Genomic DNA, 18,887 nt, shown 5'->3' with positions numbered 1-18,887 from the left:
TTGTTGAGTGCTTGTTGATTTTTTATAAAAAATACACTATGCCGCGACAAACTGGTGTAGTATTCAAAAGAAAGGGTAGAAAAATTGTGTACGACGTATATTGCTTCATTATAAAACAGGGGAAGAATGATATTATGGAAAAAGTAAAACAGACTTCGGAAGCAACAAAAACATCAGTGAATGCTGTTAGGTGCATTATTAACTAAGCTAAAGGCTCTGGCTTGCTCATCGTGCTTGGGACTCCGGGTAAGAAAAGATCAGGGAAGAAGAAAGTTACCGGAATGGATAGTTTCGTTCAATCTGTAATAAAAAGATGTAATCATAATAACTACATAACAAGCAGCGAAACTCCGTACCGTTGAAAGGCTTCGAAAATTTTAAAGAAGATATTTTATACATTTTAATGGCTCGGAATGAAGTTTACGACGAATTATGAAAGAGCTAGGCTTCAGATGGAAAAAAAAAAACAGAAAATAATCGGAAGCTGGTAATTGAAAAAAGTAACATTCGATTACTACGAATCGAATATCTTCAAAAAATAATTAATTATAGACAAAAAAGAAGATCGAACCGACCGAGTCGTAAACTACACCGATGAGCCCTATGTCGACTTATCATGATGATGGCGACTCGGGTGATGAAAACAGTGATGATGGTAATGGTCAAGATTATGATAACGAAAAAAAAATTACAAATACCAGCTTCGCTTCAACTGAACGAAGACCTGGCAACAGCTCTAGTTTTGACTTAATAGAAGGAATATCTATTTTACCCCAATTATTAACCTATATTTTTTGTTGATGTTCTAATAAATATATAAATAAATACATATGTTGATTTTAATAATTTAATTGCATTATGACGCAGAGTAAATAATGTTTTTGCACGTGAGTGTACCATGCGCAAACTTACCCCCACTACGTCAACAAATGCTCAAGAAGTTTGCCGGCTATTATACCTATCATAATTTCACTTAGTCATTCATAATGGTGTATGTTTGAATAGCTATTGGTGATACATAAAGTAATGTACTCAATGCGACTCATGAGGATTTGATTCCGATACACATGATTTATCTTTAAATTCATTTGAATTAAATGTAGTTTTATTAAATTAAACAGCACTACGCAATACATACTTTCATGGTCATAACATATACGGCATGTTTTTTTTTCTCTGGATCATCTTCAGGAATGGTTTCTATTAAGCGGTTTTCCTTTTTCAGCTTTTTCCGTTTCTGTTCTATCTGAAATTATAAATAAGCAGTGTAAATACAATTTTATAAGTACAAATCAGTGTTTAACTTATGTTGATTGGTCATTGTTGTGAAATGATATGTAACATAATTTTGGTTTTCGATTCCCATCATGAAGTGAGATTAATATTTTTAAGCCTAGCCTTGAATTTTTTAATTCAAATAATTACAACAAAATGATACCTTGTTTCATGATAATATAAAAGTACAAAAATTTTAAGTTAAAATTTTATAAATAATTTCATTTATAATCATTTAACTAGATTCGCTTGGCAAGTAGGTGACCTCACGGGGCTCTAACCTGGCGAATTTGCTAACACTAGCCCTAGCAAGAACAGGGCTTCAAAGAATCTACCACCGGAATGAAAATGCGACAGTGACTGGTGCTTGAGGTACCTAAAGGCAGTGATATTGGATTGAGAGGATCTGAAACTACGGGCTTCATAGGTACTGTAATCGGATTTTAACATTGGCAAAGACAATATTTCTATTTGATCACCTTTATCAGGTAATTAGATAAAGCAAATCACTCACCATATGATCTGTTCGTTCCTTAGCCTCTTCATAGATGTCCAGACATTTTTTTCTTGTGTCATCATTTTCTAATGTTTTCCAAGCTCGATTCACTATTTCAAAAGCTTGTTGAGCACGCTCAGAGTCATCCTGCAATTTAAAATTCCGTAATTTTGTTACTGCTAGAATTGTTTGGTATTTGGTTATTATTTACTATTTTTAATGTTTATTTGATTAATGTTAAAAATATATTTAACCAATTTTACTTGCGAATTCAGTGAGAGATTTTTTGATATTTTTTTTTGACTAATGAAAGTGTTTAATTAATTTATAGTATAAATCGGTGAACAAGCTTTTAGCTTGCAGATGTGACTGAGTGAGTTACAGATGTTGCTACGCACCTTGAGCTTTTTGTCTCAATTGTATAATAATTACAAAAATTACAATCTTTTCAAGGTTCATTTTTATTTCATGCTCAAATTGAATAATTCATTAAGGAAGTTATTCAAAAACATGTGTCAAATGCATGTTTTATTCCAAAAATTGGTAACTGTCTGCAGAATTTAATTACAAGTATAATCATAATATGTTGCGATATTTATAGTTTTGAAGTACACAGAAAAATATTGAGATGCTATAATAGCCTGTCGCTCTGTATGTTTTATTCAATTTTCTCAGGCAAATTAAAACAATACACTAAATAATAGAGTAAATTGAGATAATATAACTTAATCAGGTCGTTTTGTCTCTATTACACTATTTTTATTTTAACCCTTTTGCATTCCATACATTACCTATGTAGTGGAGTCACAGGGCGTTCCCAGGGTCTCAACCAATCTGTGGATGAAAATGAATAGTTGACGGGCGTAACCGCCTAATCTTGTGGAGATCTTACCAAAAAACATTCATCATTTCAAAAATTCTAATAATGCAATACTAAGAAAAATTTAAAAAAGTCTTGAGTACCAATGTAATTTCAGAACTTCACTGTGGGTTTTCAAATTATAGACTACCAACTAATCTTGGTTATTGAAATGTTTTCTCACCATATTCTTATCCGGATGGACAAGAATTGACAATCTCCTATATTTCTTTTTGATTTCATCAAGTGTAGCATCAGGCTCAACCTGAAGTACCTCAAATGGGTTTAAATTGAAATAAGTGGATCCAGGACGAAGGAGCCTCTCAATCTGTTGTTTAGGTGTCAAAACGGAGTCACGTTTTTCAATTTCTTTAACCTATGAACAACAGAAATTCACGAAACATCATTGAGAATTTGTCAAATGCTTGATTAAAATGTTTTTGTTTTTTTTTCGATTATTAATTATGCATGACAATTTATAAACATGATTTAGAGTAAGCATGAAGGTATGAGAAACAAATTGTATCTGTTTTGTTTGTTATTCAAACTCTCTACATGTACCAATCGTGTACCATGTTCTTTCGTTCAGCATGTCACAACAGCTTTATCAGTTTTAATAAAAGTATTGTATAATTTAAAATGTAACATTTGGTGATTCCATCGTTGTAATTTGAACATGGCTTACCTCTGTGTAAAATTCGTCAAAAGAATCTCCCCTGTTTGTCGATGTCGTCGAAGTCATTGTTAAATGTGAATTGGAGGGTAACGAGATTACTAAATTAAATTAATTCATTTAATTCCAATTAATATTGCAGTAAATATTCACATGCTACTTTTTTGCATTTTAATGAATTGAAATTGAACGAAATGTGAATGAAATTATGTTGAGCTTGACAAATAGTGACAAGCGTGTAACAATAAGTTGGTTTTTTATAAGGGATTTTATGACCTGGTAACTAAGATTTTTAAGTCATGTCTTATCATAATTTATATTCTAATTTTTATGAAAAATGATATTATGGAGTGAAACGAAATGAAGACGATTAATTTGAGACATTAATCAACTGGGATGCAATTAAATAAAATGAGATGTGATGATATGGGATGACATATAATCTCAGTAAAATGGTGGTCACTTACTGAAATTTTTTGAGTACACTTTTCGGCGGATCCCGAGAAGTTACGTTCAGCGGCTTTTTTTCATTTTCTCACATTTGTGCAGTTTCACAGATGTCACACATTTAAAACTAAAGTAACATTATTAGACAAAACTATTAGATAAATTATTAGATAAAACAAATCACTTAACTTCACTCCTCGCGTTCCCGCCAAAAAGTTTATGTTACTTTAGCAGAGCAGCTTAACATAGATTATAGCTTACACGGACGAGCCGATATTTTGTAGAGCCGGTTACTGACACTAGACAACAGCAGTTCCGGATTTTCTTGGCGCAAATCTTACCGATTTGTTAAACTTTGTGATTACACATACACTGATTTTCCATATTGAAAAGAGGGCTTCTTGGCTTCATTCTTCTTCTTTTTCTTTAGTTTTTGGCTACGGCACGGTTTGTGCATTAGCCAGCGTCAAGTAATAAGATTTTTATAATTCGCCGTTTTAATTATTTCCAGTTTTTGAATAATAAAAAACGAAGGAAACATAATCAATTGGCATGAAATTAAACGAAATGAGATGTTATGGGACGAAATATAATCTCAGTAAAATGGTGGTCATTTATTGAAACTTTTTCAGTGGACTTTTTGGAGGATCCCGAGAAGTTACGTTCAGCGGCTTTGTTTAATTTTCCCACATTTGTGCACTTTCACAGATACTAAACAGTTAATAAACCACCTTTATTACACATTGAAACCCGAAAAAACACTAAATAGACAAAATGAAACAAATCACACTATTTCACTCCTCGCGTTCCCGCCAAAAAGTCGTCTTGACTTCATTATTCATTCAGTATACATGACAGGTTAAATAGCACAGGTGGCACATTATCCTGTCAATTTACTGGACGACCTGGACGGTCTGAGGGATGCGTGAATGGGTGTTGTATGCGATACGTGATGTACATTATTGAAAGGTATGTACCTACCTACTGTTTTACGATTTTACTTATATTACTATAGATTATTACAATATGCGAAAAGTAATTCAGAATTCATGAACTACCTGTAAGTATAATGCTATTATCTCCCAAAGAGTCAAATAAATTATCGATCATTCCATCATAGTATCTCTAGAGTCCGAGTACCTATTCTTACGTTCCATTTCATTCGTCCCTATCTCGGTCGTAGTTAGTAGACTTATTTTCTCACGGCTGAGACCAAGCGGTTCCTTAGAGGTTATAAATTTGTCTCGTAATTTTACAAAACTGTGGAAACTATTGTGAGTATTATGTACATGATATATTATTATCATTTGATACTTAAATGCTGTAAATGTGCCCATAACATTGTTACAAATGAAAGCAATTAATATGTAGTCAAACATAGGTAACTTTTTCAATTCAATCGACCTTGTCAAGCCTTGAATACTTATATTTTGAGGTGCCAAGCTTAATTTAAACATTTTTATCACAAATTAATTTATTTGATGCAGCATATATTAAAGAATGAAACATCATGATCATGATAAAATCGTAAGATTTAATATGAATTCGATTCAATACCCAAAAGTCAGACTGGAATTGACTGGATATACTTATCTATATGTTAATTTTGATGATAATGTAACAGTTAGGATACTTTTTTTATTATATTTATTTATTGTTTGAATGGGTAAATCACCTCACATCCCGACTGAAGTAAAGTGGTTACCGGAGTACATAAACATCAGAATGTCATTGCCGTCACTATCAACCGAGACATAAGGTCGAACAATCGATGGTACATACCTCTCTACTACTGACTACTTCGCTCCAAAAAAAGTAGGATCGTGGTGGTACTTGCGTATTTCCAATGAGTCCTGCCATCAGTGAATGCTGATTGGCGATTGTGGCGCTGTCATACTACTCAGGTATTACTACTGCCCATTGTCTGGTGAATCTTTTGATCGTTATTTACGAACCCTACATAGGCTATTCTAGGTCGTCAACGAAGCCAGTCGTTTCACTATACAAGCTACATACTATTCGAAAAAAAAAAGTCTTGGTCTTAGCGTTACTGGCCAGGGATCTATATCACATGTTACGGAATATCTTCACATAACTTTCTCCAACATGCAAACGACCGATTAACTTTGATTTTTTACATACGTATCAAGGCTTCATGACAATTGTAAATTTTATTCCTTCAGCCTAATATCTTGAGCAAGATGTAAGAAAAATGATTATTAAACTTTTAATTAGACTTGCGATGTTGATTTTAAGTAGCTGGTGGACCGAATGGTAAACAGTCAACGTTGCCCAAACACGTCATTTCGGATCCTCCCGATCTACTAACGGTGCTTTTAGGGACCCCAAGTACCAGTCATCGTTCTCGTCGATCCCGTCGCTTGCGACGAAGAGCTTGGCAAGTAAATTAACCCACAGACACAGCTCACTGAGTTTTTCGCCGGATCGTCTCAGTGGGACGCGCTTCCAATCCGGTGGTAGATTCTGCGAAGCACGGCTCTTCCTAGGGTTCGTGTTAGCAACAACGTCAGGTTTGAGCTCCCCGAGCTCACCTACTATTTCGGTGAATCTAGAATAACCCCTCGAGGAACGATCAGAAGACACGTATAGTAGGATCCGAATGATAAGTCCATAAATTATTACTAAACAAACTGAGAAGCAGAATATAAATGTTAAAACACCCGATATATTCGTATCATGCGCTCCAACTATCTCGTATCATGTGATTCAATGCGAATAAGTTCCAATATTTCGTTAACATTAATTGCCTAATATTTAACACATATTCACGAACGGCATATTGAATGGATTGTGGCTCTTTACTTGCTAAAACGCAATTCTTTGTCCAGACGAGTAAAGCTTTTGAGAAATCAGTTTAGGTTTATCATCCAAATGACTGATACAGAACCTTTGTCGCGTAATGTACGGTGTTTTAATTTTGTTTCTTAACGTGCTCGTTTGGACGTATATATTTTAATTCAATTCAAAATCATGTTTTATTGTTAACATCTGTCGTATCAGGTCGCGTGATGTCTGACCTTCGTTCAGTGTGATAAAATGTAATGTTAGTTGGACCGCTTTTGAAGTATCGTGGCATACTATTTCATCCTCCTTTTTATTATGAATATTAGCTATTGCTGTTCCACTGTTTGTAATAAGATACAGGGCTTTAAAATCAAAAAACTATACCCAAAACAGCATTTAAGCGATTCCTATTAAACGAGCGACTGACAGTCGTTTGTATAATGCGCCGTTTGTAAGCTTCACAAAGACAAAATGTTCTATAAAAAATGCAAAATATAATATAACACTTATTTAACATTTTTTAGCTTTAATCAGTTTCCGATATTTTAACGCTGTTTTAACTCTTATTGACTATATATTTTAGAAGGTTTGTTTTTTGCAATTGCAATTTTCTTTTTAATTTAAAATAACTAGATAAAAAGGAAATAATGGTCCTTATTTTCTTGATTAGGTGTACAGAAATGTTCGCTAATAAAGTTGTAATCATCACGGGAGCAAGTTCAGGAATAGGCGCTGAAACTGCATATGAATTCGCCAAATTGAATGCGAAATTGGTTTTAACTGGGAGAAAAAAGGAAAATCTTGATAATGTTGCATCCGATTGTGAAAGTCAATCTCCCAGTAAAATAAAACCGTTGGTAGTCGTGGCTGATATGAATAATGAGAGCGATGTCGAGAATATAATAAAAAAAACTGTTGATAACTATCACCAATTGGATGTGCTTGTAAATAATGCTGGTGTTTTGGAATCTGGTACCATAGAAACAACATCTTTGGCTCAATACGATAGAATAATGAACACTAATGTTCGCGGACCTTATTATTTGACGATGTTGGCAATTCCGCATTTGATTAAAACTAAAGGAAACATTGTCAACGTTTCCAGTGTTACTGGTTTGAGATCTTTCCCTAATGTCCTAGCGTATTGCATTTCTAAATCGGCAATAGATCAGTTTACAAGATGTGTGGCTTTAGAAGTAGCATTGAAAGGAGTTCGCGTGAATGCCGTCAACCCTGGGGTAATTACTACTGGTTTACATAAAAAAGGCGAAGGAAGTATGAACGAAGAACAATATGAAGCTTTTTTGGCAAAATGCGCAGAAACCCACGCTCTCGGCAGACCTGGGGATGCCAAAGAAGTATCTTCAGTCATCGTTTTCTTAGCTAGTGATGCTGCAAGCAACATTACTGGTGCCACTTTGCCTGTAGATGGAGGTCGTCATGCCATGTGTCCTAGATAAAAAGGAAATACAATGGAAATAAACTTTAAATGAATGTAAACATTCCTTTATGATATCTAAATGTAATGGAGAATAAACTCTTAAAGCATACACTTTGTCTTTTAATCCGCGACTGACAGCTATTTCCCTCTGTTTTATCGAGCTCAAGAAACAATGCAGGTAGTTTTTCACATTGTATTTAAATATATAAAATTTCAACAAGTAATGTTAGAAAAGTAGATACTAGAGTTAAATATAGTAAGCACGAAAGAGACGCTAGTGCTTGTGGATCCGGCAGTCTTTCTTGGTTAAGTGATTTATTCCAGGCTTCTGTGGGGTTGTCATATATTTGAGTTAATTCGTGGACATAGTTCTGGAACGTATATTTTAAAAAATACAGTGAATATTGTTGGTGGACATGACATGTCCGGGTTTTTAACGTTTCAATGCATTTTTTTTAATTTTAATTTATGTTCTTAAAAACATGAATTCCCCAGTTCTTCTGATTTGCACAATATATCGTCAATCAAGGGCTTGTAACGCTGACGGCAAGGTACATCAATAACTGAGGACTCATTGTCCACAAAAAGAATAAATTTAAAATAAATAAATGTGATTATTCATAACACCCAAAGAAAAAAAAAACGTAAATAGAAAAATGCCTAATATAGCACTTCGGATTTTCAGGTAATTAGTCATGTTTTCGGGCAAGGTCGTATTAATTACGGGTGCAAGCTCTGGTATCGGTGCCGAAACAGCTTTAGACTTCGCAAAATTAGAAGCAAACTTGGTATTAACTGCAAGAAATAAAGAGAACTTGGAAAAAATTAGTGCAGAATGCGAACATGTTTCACCCAATAAGTTAAAACCTCTTGTGGTGGTAGCTGATGTCACTATGGAGAGTGATATTAAAAATATTATCGACAAAACTATTAATCAGTTTAATAAGCTCGATGTTCTTGTGAATAATGCAGGAATACTCGCTGCCGGCTCAATTGAGAATACTTCTTTAGATCAATATGATTCTGTTATGAACACAAATGTACGTGGACCGTACTTACTAACTATGCTTGCCACTCCATATCTTGTTAAAACCAAAGGCAGTATAGTAAACGTTTCTAGTGTAGCAGGATTACGATCGTTTCCTAACATTCTAGCATATTGCATTTCTAAAGCAGCGCTGGATCAATTCACACGTTGCGTTGCCCTTGAACTAGCACCAAAAGGGATCAGAGTCAATGCCGTTAATCCGGGTGTCATTTTAACCGGCATTCATTTAAAAGGTTCCATGAGTCAGCAAGAATATGAGATCTATTTGGAGAAATGCAAAAGCACTCATGCTCTCGGAAGAACTGGAGAGACAAAAGAAGTGTCATCTGTCATAACGTTTCTAGCTAGTGATTCGGCAAGTAACATTACCGGAGTCACAATACCTGTAGATGGTGGACGTCATGCTATGTGCCCGCGTTAGGGCAGACCTTAAAATAATAATCATCAAAAGGGTTAAAAATGAAATTAATCGAATTTACAACGATTATAAGTTGAAGAATAAACGATTACAAGATGAACTCACATTTTATTTGAAAATTTGGTGATAAAGCTTAGTTTCACAATACAGGATTTGGTTCTGTAGAATTATTCAAAATACACTTTGCTATTATGAGACTTTCTTTCGTAACTATAGATGATGCCTCCGCTAAGCCATTTACTGAACACGTACTTATTGCTTCTAAAAGGTTATCGACGATGTTTCTAGCTTCTGTTCTCTAAAATAAGATAAAACATAAATTATAGTCTTCGAAACACTGCGATTTGGATTGTTTTTTGGGGTAGTTATAAGATGTGTACTTACTTTGTTTAAAACATTAACTTCAATGTTTTGTACGTCATCAAATACATCTGTCCTTACTTTGTTCAAGCATTCCTCTAAATTTTCACTTAATTCGCACGTTTTAAATTTATCTTCCACGGTTCCTAAAAATTGTGTTTCATTGACTGTATACTTCGTAGCATTTAAAATTGTAAGCCCTCCTAAGCCGTGAGATATGCAAACAGTTGCGTCCGAGATTAGTTTTGTGAAGCTATATTTTATGACGTCTTTTTCACCCTGAAATAAAATGTTGAATAAGTAAAATTATGTGAATGCAGTATACATAGATATCTCCGTAAAATATTGGAGAATACTTACTTCGATGCATGCTCTAACAGTTTCGCTGTTACCGAATACCTTTTCGATGACTTCGTAAACTTTTTCTTTAAGTTTACCTAATTTTTCTTTGAAGCTTATGGTTATTTCTTCGGCACGTTTTTTTATATTTTCTATCCATTCAAGAACTTTTTGCCTTGTATGATTAGCCAAATCTTTTACGAAATTCCAAGCATTAGCAATACTGTTCTTAATTGTATTCCAAATATCTTGTATGCCACGTAATTGCGGATCTTGTTTTGCGAGTGTGAAAATTATTTTTCCTGGATTTTCGGTCTTCACCACTGTCTGTGATTCAAATTTCAGGTCTAACCACCTTCCATTCTGCAAAATTAGTTTATTATTTGGAAAGTCTTATCCGGATACGTCGATGGCCAAATGTCTTGTTAAACAAGTTATATTTAAAACAAAAAAAGACATTAATTGTAGAAACAAAATTATGTACCTTTACCCATTGCCAATACTATATAATAATATCTATTACCAATAAAATGACAATAAGCAGTAAGTTTTCAGCATTTTCAAAATCAACATGAGTAGTATTAAGTGGAACTAGTCATTTTATAGACCAGATTTGAACAAACCTTAAGTAAGCTTTGTTCAAAATATTTTATAATACCTACTTTAGATTTATCAGTCTTTAGTTAGAATTAAAAAAATGTTTTTTTTGTAAATTTTAACGTAGATTTATAAATTAACTTCAGTACAGAATAGGTGAACCAAAATAGAGAATGTAACTATATGTATGTATTCTTTATTGATCATTTTTTCTAATAGATTTTAACATTGACAGCAATTTAGTTCAATAAATGATTAACAGAGGGCAGTACGTTTGGTACTGCAGTGTGAGAAGAGCCTCCGAAGAGAGATGTGAACACGGAATTGGCTGAGCATCCACCGATTTCCATCAATATCCTAGACGTGGCTATACCAGCTTCGACAAGGCTTGTTGCTGCGCAGACCTCTAATGATGCTGGCAGCGATGCTATTCCCAAGCTGATGCGAGCAGTCTGAAGCAATTCAATTTTGTATATGTATAATATGTTTAGATAAATGAAAAAGAGATGTCGAAATAAAACAGAAGAACTTTAGTTCAGTTAAACTTGAATGTTAGCCAACTCTGTAATTTTTCACTATCCTACATACACAAATACAATAAATATACAACGATAACTCATATGTATAATACAATAATAAATTTGTATCACTAATAAATGCAACAATATCTATCTGAAGTCGTCGTGGCCTAAAGGATAAGTAAGACGTCCCGTGAATTCGTGTTGAAGTGATGCACCGGTTTTCGAATCCCAGGCGGGTACCAATTTTTCTAATGAAATACGTACTCAACAAATGTTCTCGATTGACTTCCGCGATGAAGGAATAACATCGTGTAATAAAAATCAAACCCGCAAAATTATAATTTGCTTTTAATTTGTAATTACTGGTAGTAGGACCACTTGAGAGTCCGCGCGGGTAGGTACCACCACCCCTCCTATTTCTGCCGTGAAGCAGTAATGCGTTTCGGTTTGAAGGGTGGGGTACCCGTTGTAACTATACCTGAGACCGTAGAACTTATATCTCAAGGTGGGTGGCGCATTTACGTTGTCGATGTCTATGGGCTCCAGTAACCACTTAACACCAGGTGGGCTGTGGGCTTGTCCACCCAGCTAAGAAAAAAAAATAATGTGTAAGTTAAGTAACGGAAAATGCTTCATATATACTTTTCTACTTATAAATAGGTATGTAATAAGCAGCGAGCTAATATTTCCTAAAATTATATTGAATTTACCTATATAAAATTGATTAGCGCTTTCGGTTTGTCGTAGTAGTTAGCTAGCTATTTTGGGTAAAATTATTGTTCCAGTTCTTTTCTGCGGATATAATATCCTTGTTATAATTTAGGTACTTTTAATGAGTTCTTTGCTTAATGACCATTGATCAGAACTCTTAATAGTAGGACTAGATGTTTTATCAAAAAATCTATCTGATCAATAGTTTTAATGTACACGTAACTTTTAGTTGACTCATACTTTATTGCATTTATTAATAAGCATACCATGAACTTGTAAATTATAAAAATATTGAATATGTTTTAAAACATACCGTTATAGCACTCTGTGCAGTAAAACTGACAAGTTTGGTTTCCGCGTTCAGAGCTACGGATCCAAGACACGAGCCCGTTGTAAGAAAACTTCCTTCTTGGGTACATTTCCTCATGTCATCCAAGGCTTTACTGCTGGATTGAACAGCGTTGTTGACGATTGCAGTGAATCCAAGGATTTGGTCGTTTGCTTCTTTGAGACGATCGCTCACGCAGCTCGTTGCTTTTGTTATTGCCTCGTGAAACAGGGCACTAACGTCGTTACTGTGCGACTGTAATTTATTATATTATATTACTAGCTGACCCGGCAGACTTCGTAGTGCCTCAATCGATAAATAAAAGACCTAAACTTTTGTATAAAATAAATTTAAAACAAACAAAAGGAATCCGTCCGACGGGGGGGGACACATCAAAGGAAAAACAAAATTGTAATTTTTATTTAATTCCGAGCATTTTCATATTTATCTACCTTTTAAACCTTCTCTGGACTTCCACAAATAATTCAAGACCAAAATTAGCCAAATCGGTTCAGCCGTTCTCGAGTTTTAGCGAGATTAACGAACAGCAATTCATTTTTATATATACATATCTAGTCAGGTCATAAGTATTGTCACACAGTAAAAACTTTTCTTTTAGAATGCTGGCCACAAAAAAGTTTATTGAATTCGAATTTCGAATTGTTCATGAAAATAAAAATGTATACTTTTAGAAATTTACTCATTTTTAAATATGGAGTGGACGCTTAAAGAAGACCGTGTTGCAGTTATTGCGTTGCATCGTTGCGGTTACGCGCCAATTCAAATTTTTAACATACTGAAAAATTTGAACATAACCAAAAGATTCGTTTATCGTACCATCAAACGATACAATGAAGACTCTAGTGTAGATGACAGGTCAAGAAGTGGTCGCCTTCGGTCTGTTAGGACTCCAGCAGTGATAAAAGCTGTGAAGGCGCGAATTCAAAGAAATCCCAAACGTAAGCAGAAACTGTTGGCCCTTCAGATGGGGTTAAGCAGAACCACGGTGAAAAGGGTGTTAAATGAAGACTTAGGGCTTCGGGCATATCGAAGAAAAACAGGACATCGTTTGAATGCTCGTCTAATGGACCTGAGACTGAAGAGATGCCGCGCTTTGTTGAAGCGGTACGCGGGAAAAAAATATCGGGAAATTCTTTTTTCGGATGAAAAAATTTTTACCGTAGAAGAGAGCTACAACAAACAAAATGATAAGGTGTACGCACACATTAGTGAAGAAGCGAGAAACCGTATTCCGCGTGTCCAACGAGGTAATTTTCCATCCTCGCTCATGGTATGGTTGGGAGTTTCTTATTGGGGCGTAACAGAGGTACATTTTTGTGAGAAAGGTGTAAAAATGAATGCAGTTGTGTATCAAAATACAGTCCTGACGAACCTTGTGGAACCTGTTTCTCATACCATGTTCAATAACAGGCACTGGGTATTCCAACAAGATTCGGCGCCAGCTCATAGAGCGAAGAGCACACAAGACTGGCTGGCGGCGCGTGAAATCGACTTCATCCGGCACGAAGACTGGCCCTCCTCCAGTCCAGATTTGAATCCGTTAGATTACAAGATATGGCAACACTTGGAGGAAAAGGCGTGCTCAAAGCCTCATCCCAATTTGGAGTCACTCAAGACATCCTTGATTAAGGCAGCTGCCTATATTGACATGGACCTCGTTCGTGCTGCGATAGACGACTGGCCGCGCAGATTGAAGGCCTGTATTCAAAATCACGGAGGTCATTTTGAATAAACTTTAGTGTCATATGAATCTATGTTTTGTTAAGTTCATTTTGGTATATGAATGGTTACATAATGAATAAACTTGTTTCAATTATTTTACATTAAACATGTGACAGAATTTATGACCTGACCAGGTATAGATTGCTTCGTAGAACAAACTGGTACTATGAAATGTGGTTTGAATAAAATTAGGTTCATCTGTATACCATTAATGTTAATACAAATAGTTATTTTGATATATAATAATAATAATAATAATAATGTTTTTATTTCAAGTATCCATGACTCATATAAATTGTTAATAAGACTTAGATATAATAGGCACTTTAAAAAAAAATGTGTGCGTGTACTAGTGTACACACGTAAGAAGTGAAACTTCTTTATGGCCTTATTTTTCGAAAAATGATCTACATGCAACTTTCTAGAAATTGGTTAAATAAAGTTAAATTAGATAAAGTTTAAACAAAAGGATTTTATTATCATAGACATGAATACAAAAAAGTTAAATTAGATAAAGTTTAAACAAAAGGATTTTATTATCATAGACATGAATACAAAAAAGATGGCGCGTAACGGAAAAATGTGACGCGTAACCGAAAAATGTGACGGTAAATTTTTTTCCAACGCCGATAAGGAAGTTTCACTTCAAAAACCCTAACTACTCCACAATCAAAATTTAAGGATTAGGAAAAAAAAAACTTACTGTTACACAATCCCGAACACCATATCCAGAATCTGTAAATCTATTAGACATATTTTCTACAGCGTTTGTGACGCTTTCCTGCATTTTCTGTATATCGTTTGAGATTTTGTCCCTGATTTGCTTTGCTTCATCCTGTAGTCCAGATGTGAACCCATTGATGGCATCTCTGGCTTCATCTGTTGCTTTCTGCAGATTTTCCACGAAGTCTTCAATTAGTTTCCTGTAAAAAAGAAAACGAGGCCAAACGTTTAAAAACGAAATTTGTTCTCTAATTTGAAGTAATCTGGGTTTACTATAGCAATACTTTGGCCGCAAAAATACGCTTCTAAATCCCAAAAGTGTACAAGTTACTGTGTTAAAGATGAAAATAAAATTTAATTCAAACGTTTCCCTTCCCTTCTGCTATTAATACTCGTGGTAGGACCTTTTGTGAGTCCGCACGGGTAGGTACCACTGCCCTGCCTATTTCTGCCGTGAAGCAGTAATGCGTTTCGGCTTGAAGGGGGAGGCAGCCGTTGTAACTATATTTATTTATTTATTTATTTATAACTTCTTATACTAGAAAGTATAAAGGCGGACTTAATGCCATAGGCATTCTCTAACAGTCTACCTTAGGGGAGTGCAGAGATGAAGCTTGGTAGGTGTAGTGTGAAGGGGATATTACTTAAACATATATTATGTGTATATATAACATACATAATACATAGTACTTAAATAAATACATATACATAAATATATAGATATATATATATAAATATATACATATATAAACAAATATTATCAATTAGATGACTGCTAACTCTCTGAGAAACAGTTCTCAAACCTTCGTCTTAAACGCTTCACGTGTAGTGGCCGACCTTATTTTGAGTGGGAGCGCATTCCATAGAAGAATAGACTGAATTGTGAATGAAGAATGTAAAAAGTCAGAACTATGTGGAGGACAGCGAAGAAGAAGATTGTGAGATGAACGAAGATTTCGGCTGTGGTCAGACCCTAAGTATTGAAAGGAATTAGTTAAATAAGCAGGTGGATTTGGAGAGTGCAACAAAGAGTAAAGAGTACTGAGAGCACGCAAGCTACGGCGTTGACGAATGGGGAGCCATTTGAGTTGGGAGCGATAAGAAGATACGTGATCGTATTTCCGAAGATTATAAATAAATCGAATGCAGTTATTGAGAAGCCGGTTAAGTTTATTGAGTAGATCTGCATTCAGGTCAAAGTAGCACACATCACCATAGTCGATCATGGGGAAGACCAAAGTTTGAACGAGCATTGTCTTGGTCTCGGGCGGAAGGAAATTCTTCAGGCGGTAAAGCATACGGAGTGTAAGTGTAACTCGCTGACACACGGAAATGACCTGGGCTCGCCAACTATACTGAGACCTTAGAACTTATCTCAAGGTGGGTGGCGTATTTACGTTGCAGAAGTATATGGGTTCCAGTAACCACTTAATACCAGGTGGGCTGTGAGTTCGTCCTTGCTATTTTACTTAGCCTCTTGCTAAAATAAAGTGTTCAATTTGCAGTAGAAATAGACAGGATGGTGGTATTTACCCACTGAGTTTCTCGCCGGATCTTCTCAGTGGGTCGCGTTTCTGATCCAGTAATAGATTCAGCGAAGCACTGCTCTTGCAATGCGTTAGCAATTCTCTCAGCTTGAGCCCGTGAGCTCACCTACCGGTCACCTACCTAAGTTGGAATAACCCCTTAGGCTACCAACGATTAGGTAGGGTAAAAAAAGGTATTAGTGTGTGTAGGCCACCAATACGTCAAGCTATTAAACAAATTTATAAATTGCGTAACGCTAATAAAGCCTAGAATACAATAAACACCTTAACCTGTGCTAATTAATGTAATTATTGAATGATCATTTAATAATATGTCAAAATGTACCTAGTATTCCCATATAGGTCAAGTTCACGCTGTCCGAGAATTGCAGGATGATATGCATCAGCTGGATTGCCAAGACTTGCACAAATCTGTTGAACAAATCATTAAAACTGAAAAAGTTAGTCTGTTTTTGAAGAAAATAGTCGGTTATTTTTATGAAAGCAAAACTAGTTTAAGCACTTTGTATACAAAAATCGTAATGACAAAATGACCCTTCGATAAATTGGGGAGACAATTTTTTTTCCTATTTAATTTTGAATCAAATACTGAACGTCTTTCTCAGTGACAAAAGGTCTGCCGAAAAGAAATAATAATAATAATAACTTCATTTGTGAAGTCGTCGTGACCTAAACATAAGACGCCCGGATCATTCGTATCGGGCGATGCGACTGCCGATGTCCGAACCCCGCAGGCAAGAACCGATTTTTCTAATTAAATACGTACTTAACAAATGTTCACAAATTACTTCCACGGTGTATGAATAATATTTGTAATAAATATGCGGTGTTTACCGAAGTAATTATAATTTACGTAATTACTATACGCGTATGTGAGCCTGTACGGGTAGGTACCACCAACTTTCCCATTTCTGCCATGAACGAGTAATGCGTTTCGGTTTGGAAGGTGCGACAGAAAACTGAGACTCAGAACTCATAATTTAAGGCGGGTGGCGGAATTGGCGGACATCACGCGGGCCGTGACGAGCTCACACGTTTAAGCAATAAAAAAGTCACTCACCAAAGCAAGTACCAAAAATGAAAGCGTCAATTCCTTCATTGTAAACAGCGTTGGCGATAAGTGTAATTACATTAATCTAATTGTAGCCACGGCACCATGGGTTTTATAGTAGCCCATGATTTATCAAGATGTTAGTTAAGCACAAATAGATATATCTTATCATCTCATGGGATGGGTAAATATTGAATGTATCAATTTTGAAATTGTTGATTTCATGTGCACTGTAAAGTTTAATAAAAAAATCTTTCTTTTATTCAATATCAGAATCTATTCTGAATTAATATTTTGGATTATTTATGAGAAATGAACATTAGCGATGAACCTAAATTATTAAGTAAAATTGGAAATATAAAATAAATAACATGTGAGCATCTGAAGTTCCTGATACACTAAATACATTTATGTTACAGTTCTTCGTGCGACACGAGATTCCTTTCATCGTGGCCACCGGAAATTACATAGCCGATCCTGCGGACCAAATGGTAAAAAGTCGACGTCGCCCAAAACACATTTCTTTTTTTCTTTTTTTTTTTTCACAGGAGAAAATCGCCGGATCCCCACCCGCGCGGCAGGTGAGGTATGTGGGAGTTGAACCTCACTAAAAACTCCTGCCGCTCACAACCGGCGCCCTACCTCGGACCGGGCCGGAGCCCAGTCGGGGCTATTGAAACGGCGGGACAGGGTTGACGCAGAGCACATTACATCCATCCCACCGTCCCACGGACGCCAGACCGGTGGCCGCCAGCGACACGACCACCGGTTCCCTCGTTCAGCGGGCCGAGAGCGCGCTTTGATGGCGCCGCGTTACACCTTCCCCCAGAGCGGTCGGGGGAACGCGGTTTACCATCACCCGGCTTCCTATTGCGGGTGAGCGTGCAAAGCACGCCACCCCACGTCTGGGTCTGTCCCCGCACAAAACGGGTGGGACCCCTAGCTCTTAGGGGGCCAGGTCACGGATACGACCCCGGTCCCGACCCCCTGCTCGGCGGCGGCGGGTTTCTGCGTAGTGAGGAGAGCTTTCCCTCACTCGCCCCGCCGCCTCCTTCTGCGAGATGGTGCACTCGCAGAAGTCGATCATAGCCTTCCATGACTCATCGCTGCCAAGCATCGACGCCACGACGCCAGGCAGCGACAAGTCAGGTCCTATCTTTGCGACCAGGACACGGCGCTGCACCTCCCAAGCGGGGCAGACAGCGAGCGTATGCTCCGCCGTGTCCAGGTCGTGTCCACAATGGTGACACCTCGTCGTCGGCTCAGCCCCTATCCGGCGCAGGTACTTCCCGAAGCATCCGTGCCCGGTCAGCACCTGCACCAGACGAAAGGTGAGACGTCCTTCGCCAGCCCAAAACACATGACGTGTTTTCGGATTCTTCCGATCCAATAACGGTCCTTTTAGATACCCCAAGCACCGGTCATCGTTCTCGTCGAACCCGTCGCTTGCGACGAAGGGCTCGGCGAGAAAATTAACCCTTAGACACAGCCTGCTGAGTTTCTCG

The 18,887-nt window shown here is 36.5% G+C and overlaps 4 protein-coding genes across 6 annotated transcripts in view; 2 read left to right on the top strand and 2 right to left on the bottom strand.

Annotated features, from left to right (window-relative positions):
- Window positions 1-3,594, bottom strand: part of DnaJ-21 (dnaJ homolog subfamily C member 8-like) — a 302,329-nt gene extending 298,735 nt beyond the window's left edge. Inside the window, exons 1-4 of one of the 2 annotated variants that reach the window (XM_062669953.1) lie at window positions 3,316-3,594; window positions 2,815-3,006; window positions 1,790-1,918; window positions 1,139-1,246 (exon numbers count right to left, since the gene is read on the bottom strand). In XM_062669953.1, coding sequence (XP_062525937.1) covers window positions 1,139-1,246; window positions 1,790-1,918; window positions 2,815-3,006; window positions 3,316-3,372 — 486 coding nt within the window. In that variant the 5' untranslated portion in view covers window positions 3,373-3,594. The remainder of the gene's footprint in view (window positions 1-1,138; window positions 1,247-1,789; window positions 1,919-2,814; window positions 3,007-3,315) is intronic. The other variant, NM_001279420.1, reaches the window with a different exon arrangement.
- A 991-nt stretch (window positions 3,595-4,585) lies between these two features.
- LOC134199342 (3-oxoacyl-[acyl-carrier-protein] reductase FabG-like) lies at window positions 4,586-9,562 on the top strand. Of its 2 annotated transcripts, none has more exons than XM_062670055.1 (2): window positions 4,586-4,719; window positions 8,682-9,562. In XM_062670055.1, the coding sequence occupies exon 2, from the start codon at window positions 8,692-8,694 to the stop codon at window positions 9,463-9,465; it is 774 nt and encodes a 257-aa protein (XP_062526039.1). In that variant the 5' UTR covers window positions 4,586-4,719; window positions 8,682-8,691; the 3' UTR covers window positions 9,466-9,562. The 2 variants fall into 2 exon arrangements, with proteins under 2 accessions (XP_062526039.1, XP_062526038.1); XM_062670054.1 differs by lacking the exon at window positions 4,586-4,719 and adding an exon at window positions 4,889-5,024.
- Window positions 4,964-8,105, top strand: LOC692845 (short-chain dehydrogenease/reductase 2; the record flags this gene model as incomplete). The annotated part of the gene is given in 2 exon segments (NM_001046690.1): window positions 4,964-5,024; window positions 7,226-8,105. A coding segment is annotated over 1 exon segment (780 nt). The 3' UTR covers window positions 8,016-8,105.
- Window positions 9,551-17,607, bottom strand: LOC101735869 (uncharacterized). The gene is made up of 8 exons (XM_004925603.5): window positions 17,392-17,607; window positions 16,657-16,742; window positions 14,765-14,984; window positions 12,304-12,573; window positions 11,031-11,210; window positions 10,183-10,524; window positions 9,847-10,101; window positions 9,551-9,760 (listed from the first exon to the last, which is right to left on the bottom strand). The coding sequence occupies exons 1-8, from the start codon at window positions 17,428-17,430 to the stop codon at window positions 9,602-9,604; spliced, it is 1,551 nt and encodes a 516-aa protein (XP_004925660.2). The 5' UTR covers window positions 17,431-17,607; the 3' UTR covers window positions 9,551-9,601.
- Window positions 17,608-18,887: the final 1,280 nt, after the last annotated feature.

This window comes from Bombyx mori, chromosome 9, assembly GCF_030269925.1.
Source record: "Bombyx mori chromosome 9, ASM3026992v2".
NCBI lineage: Eukaryota > Metazoa > Arthropoda > Insecta > Lepidoptera > Bombycidae > Bombyx > Bombyx mori.
This window is presented reverse-complemented; position numbering and strand designations above follow the sequence as displayed.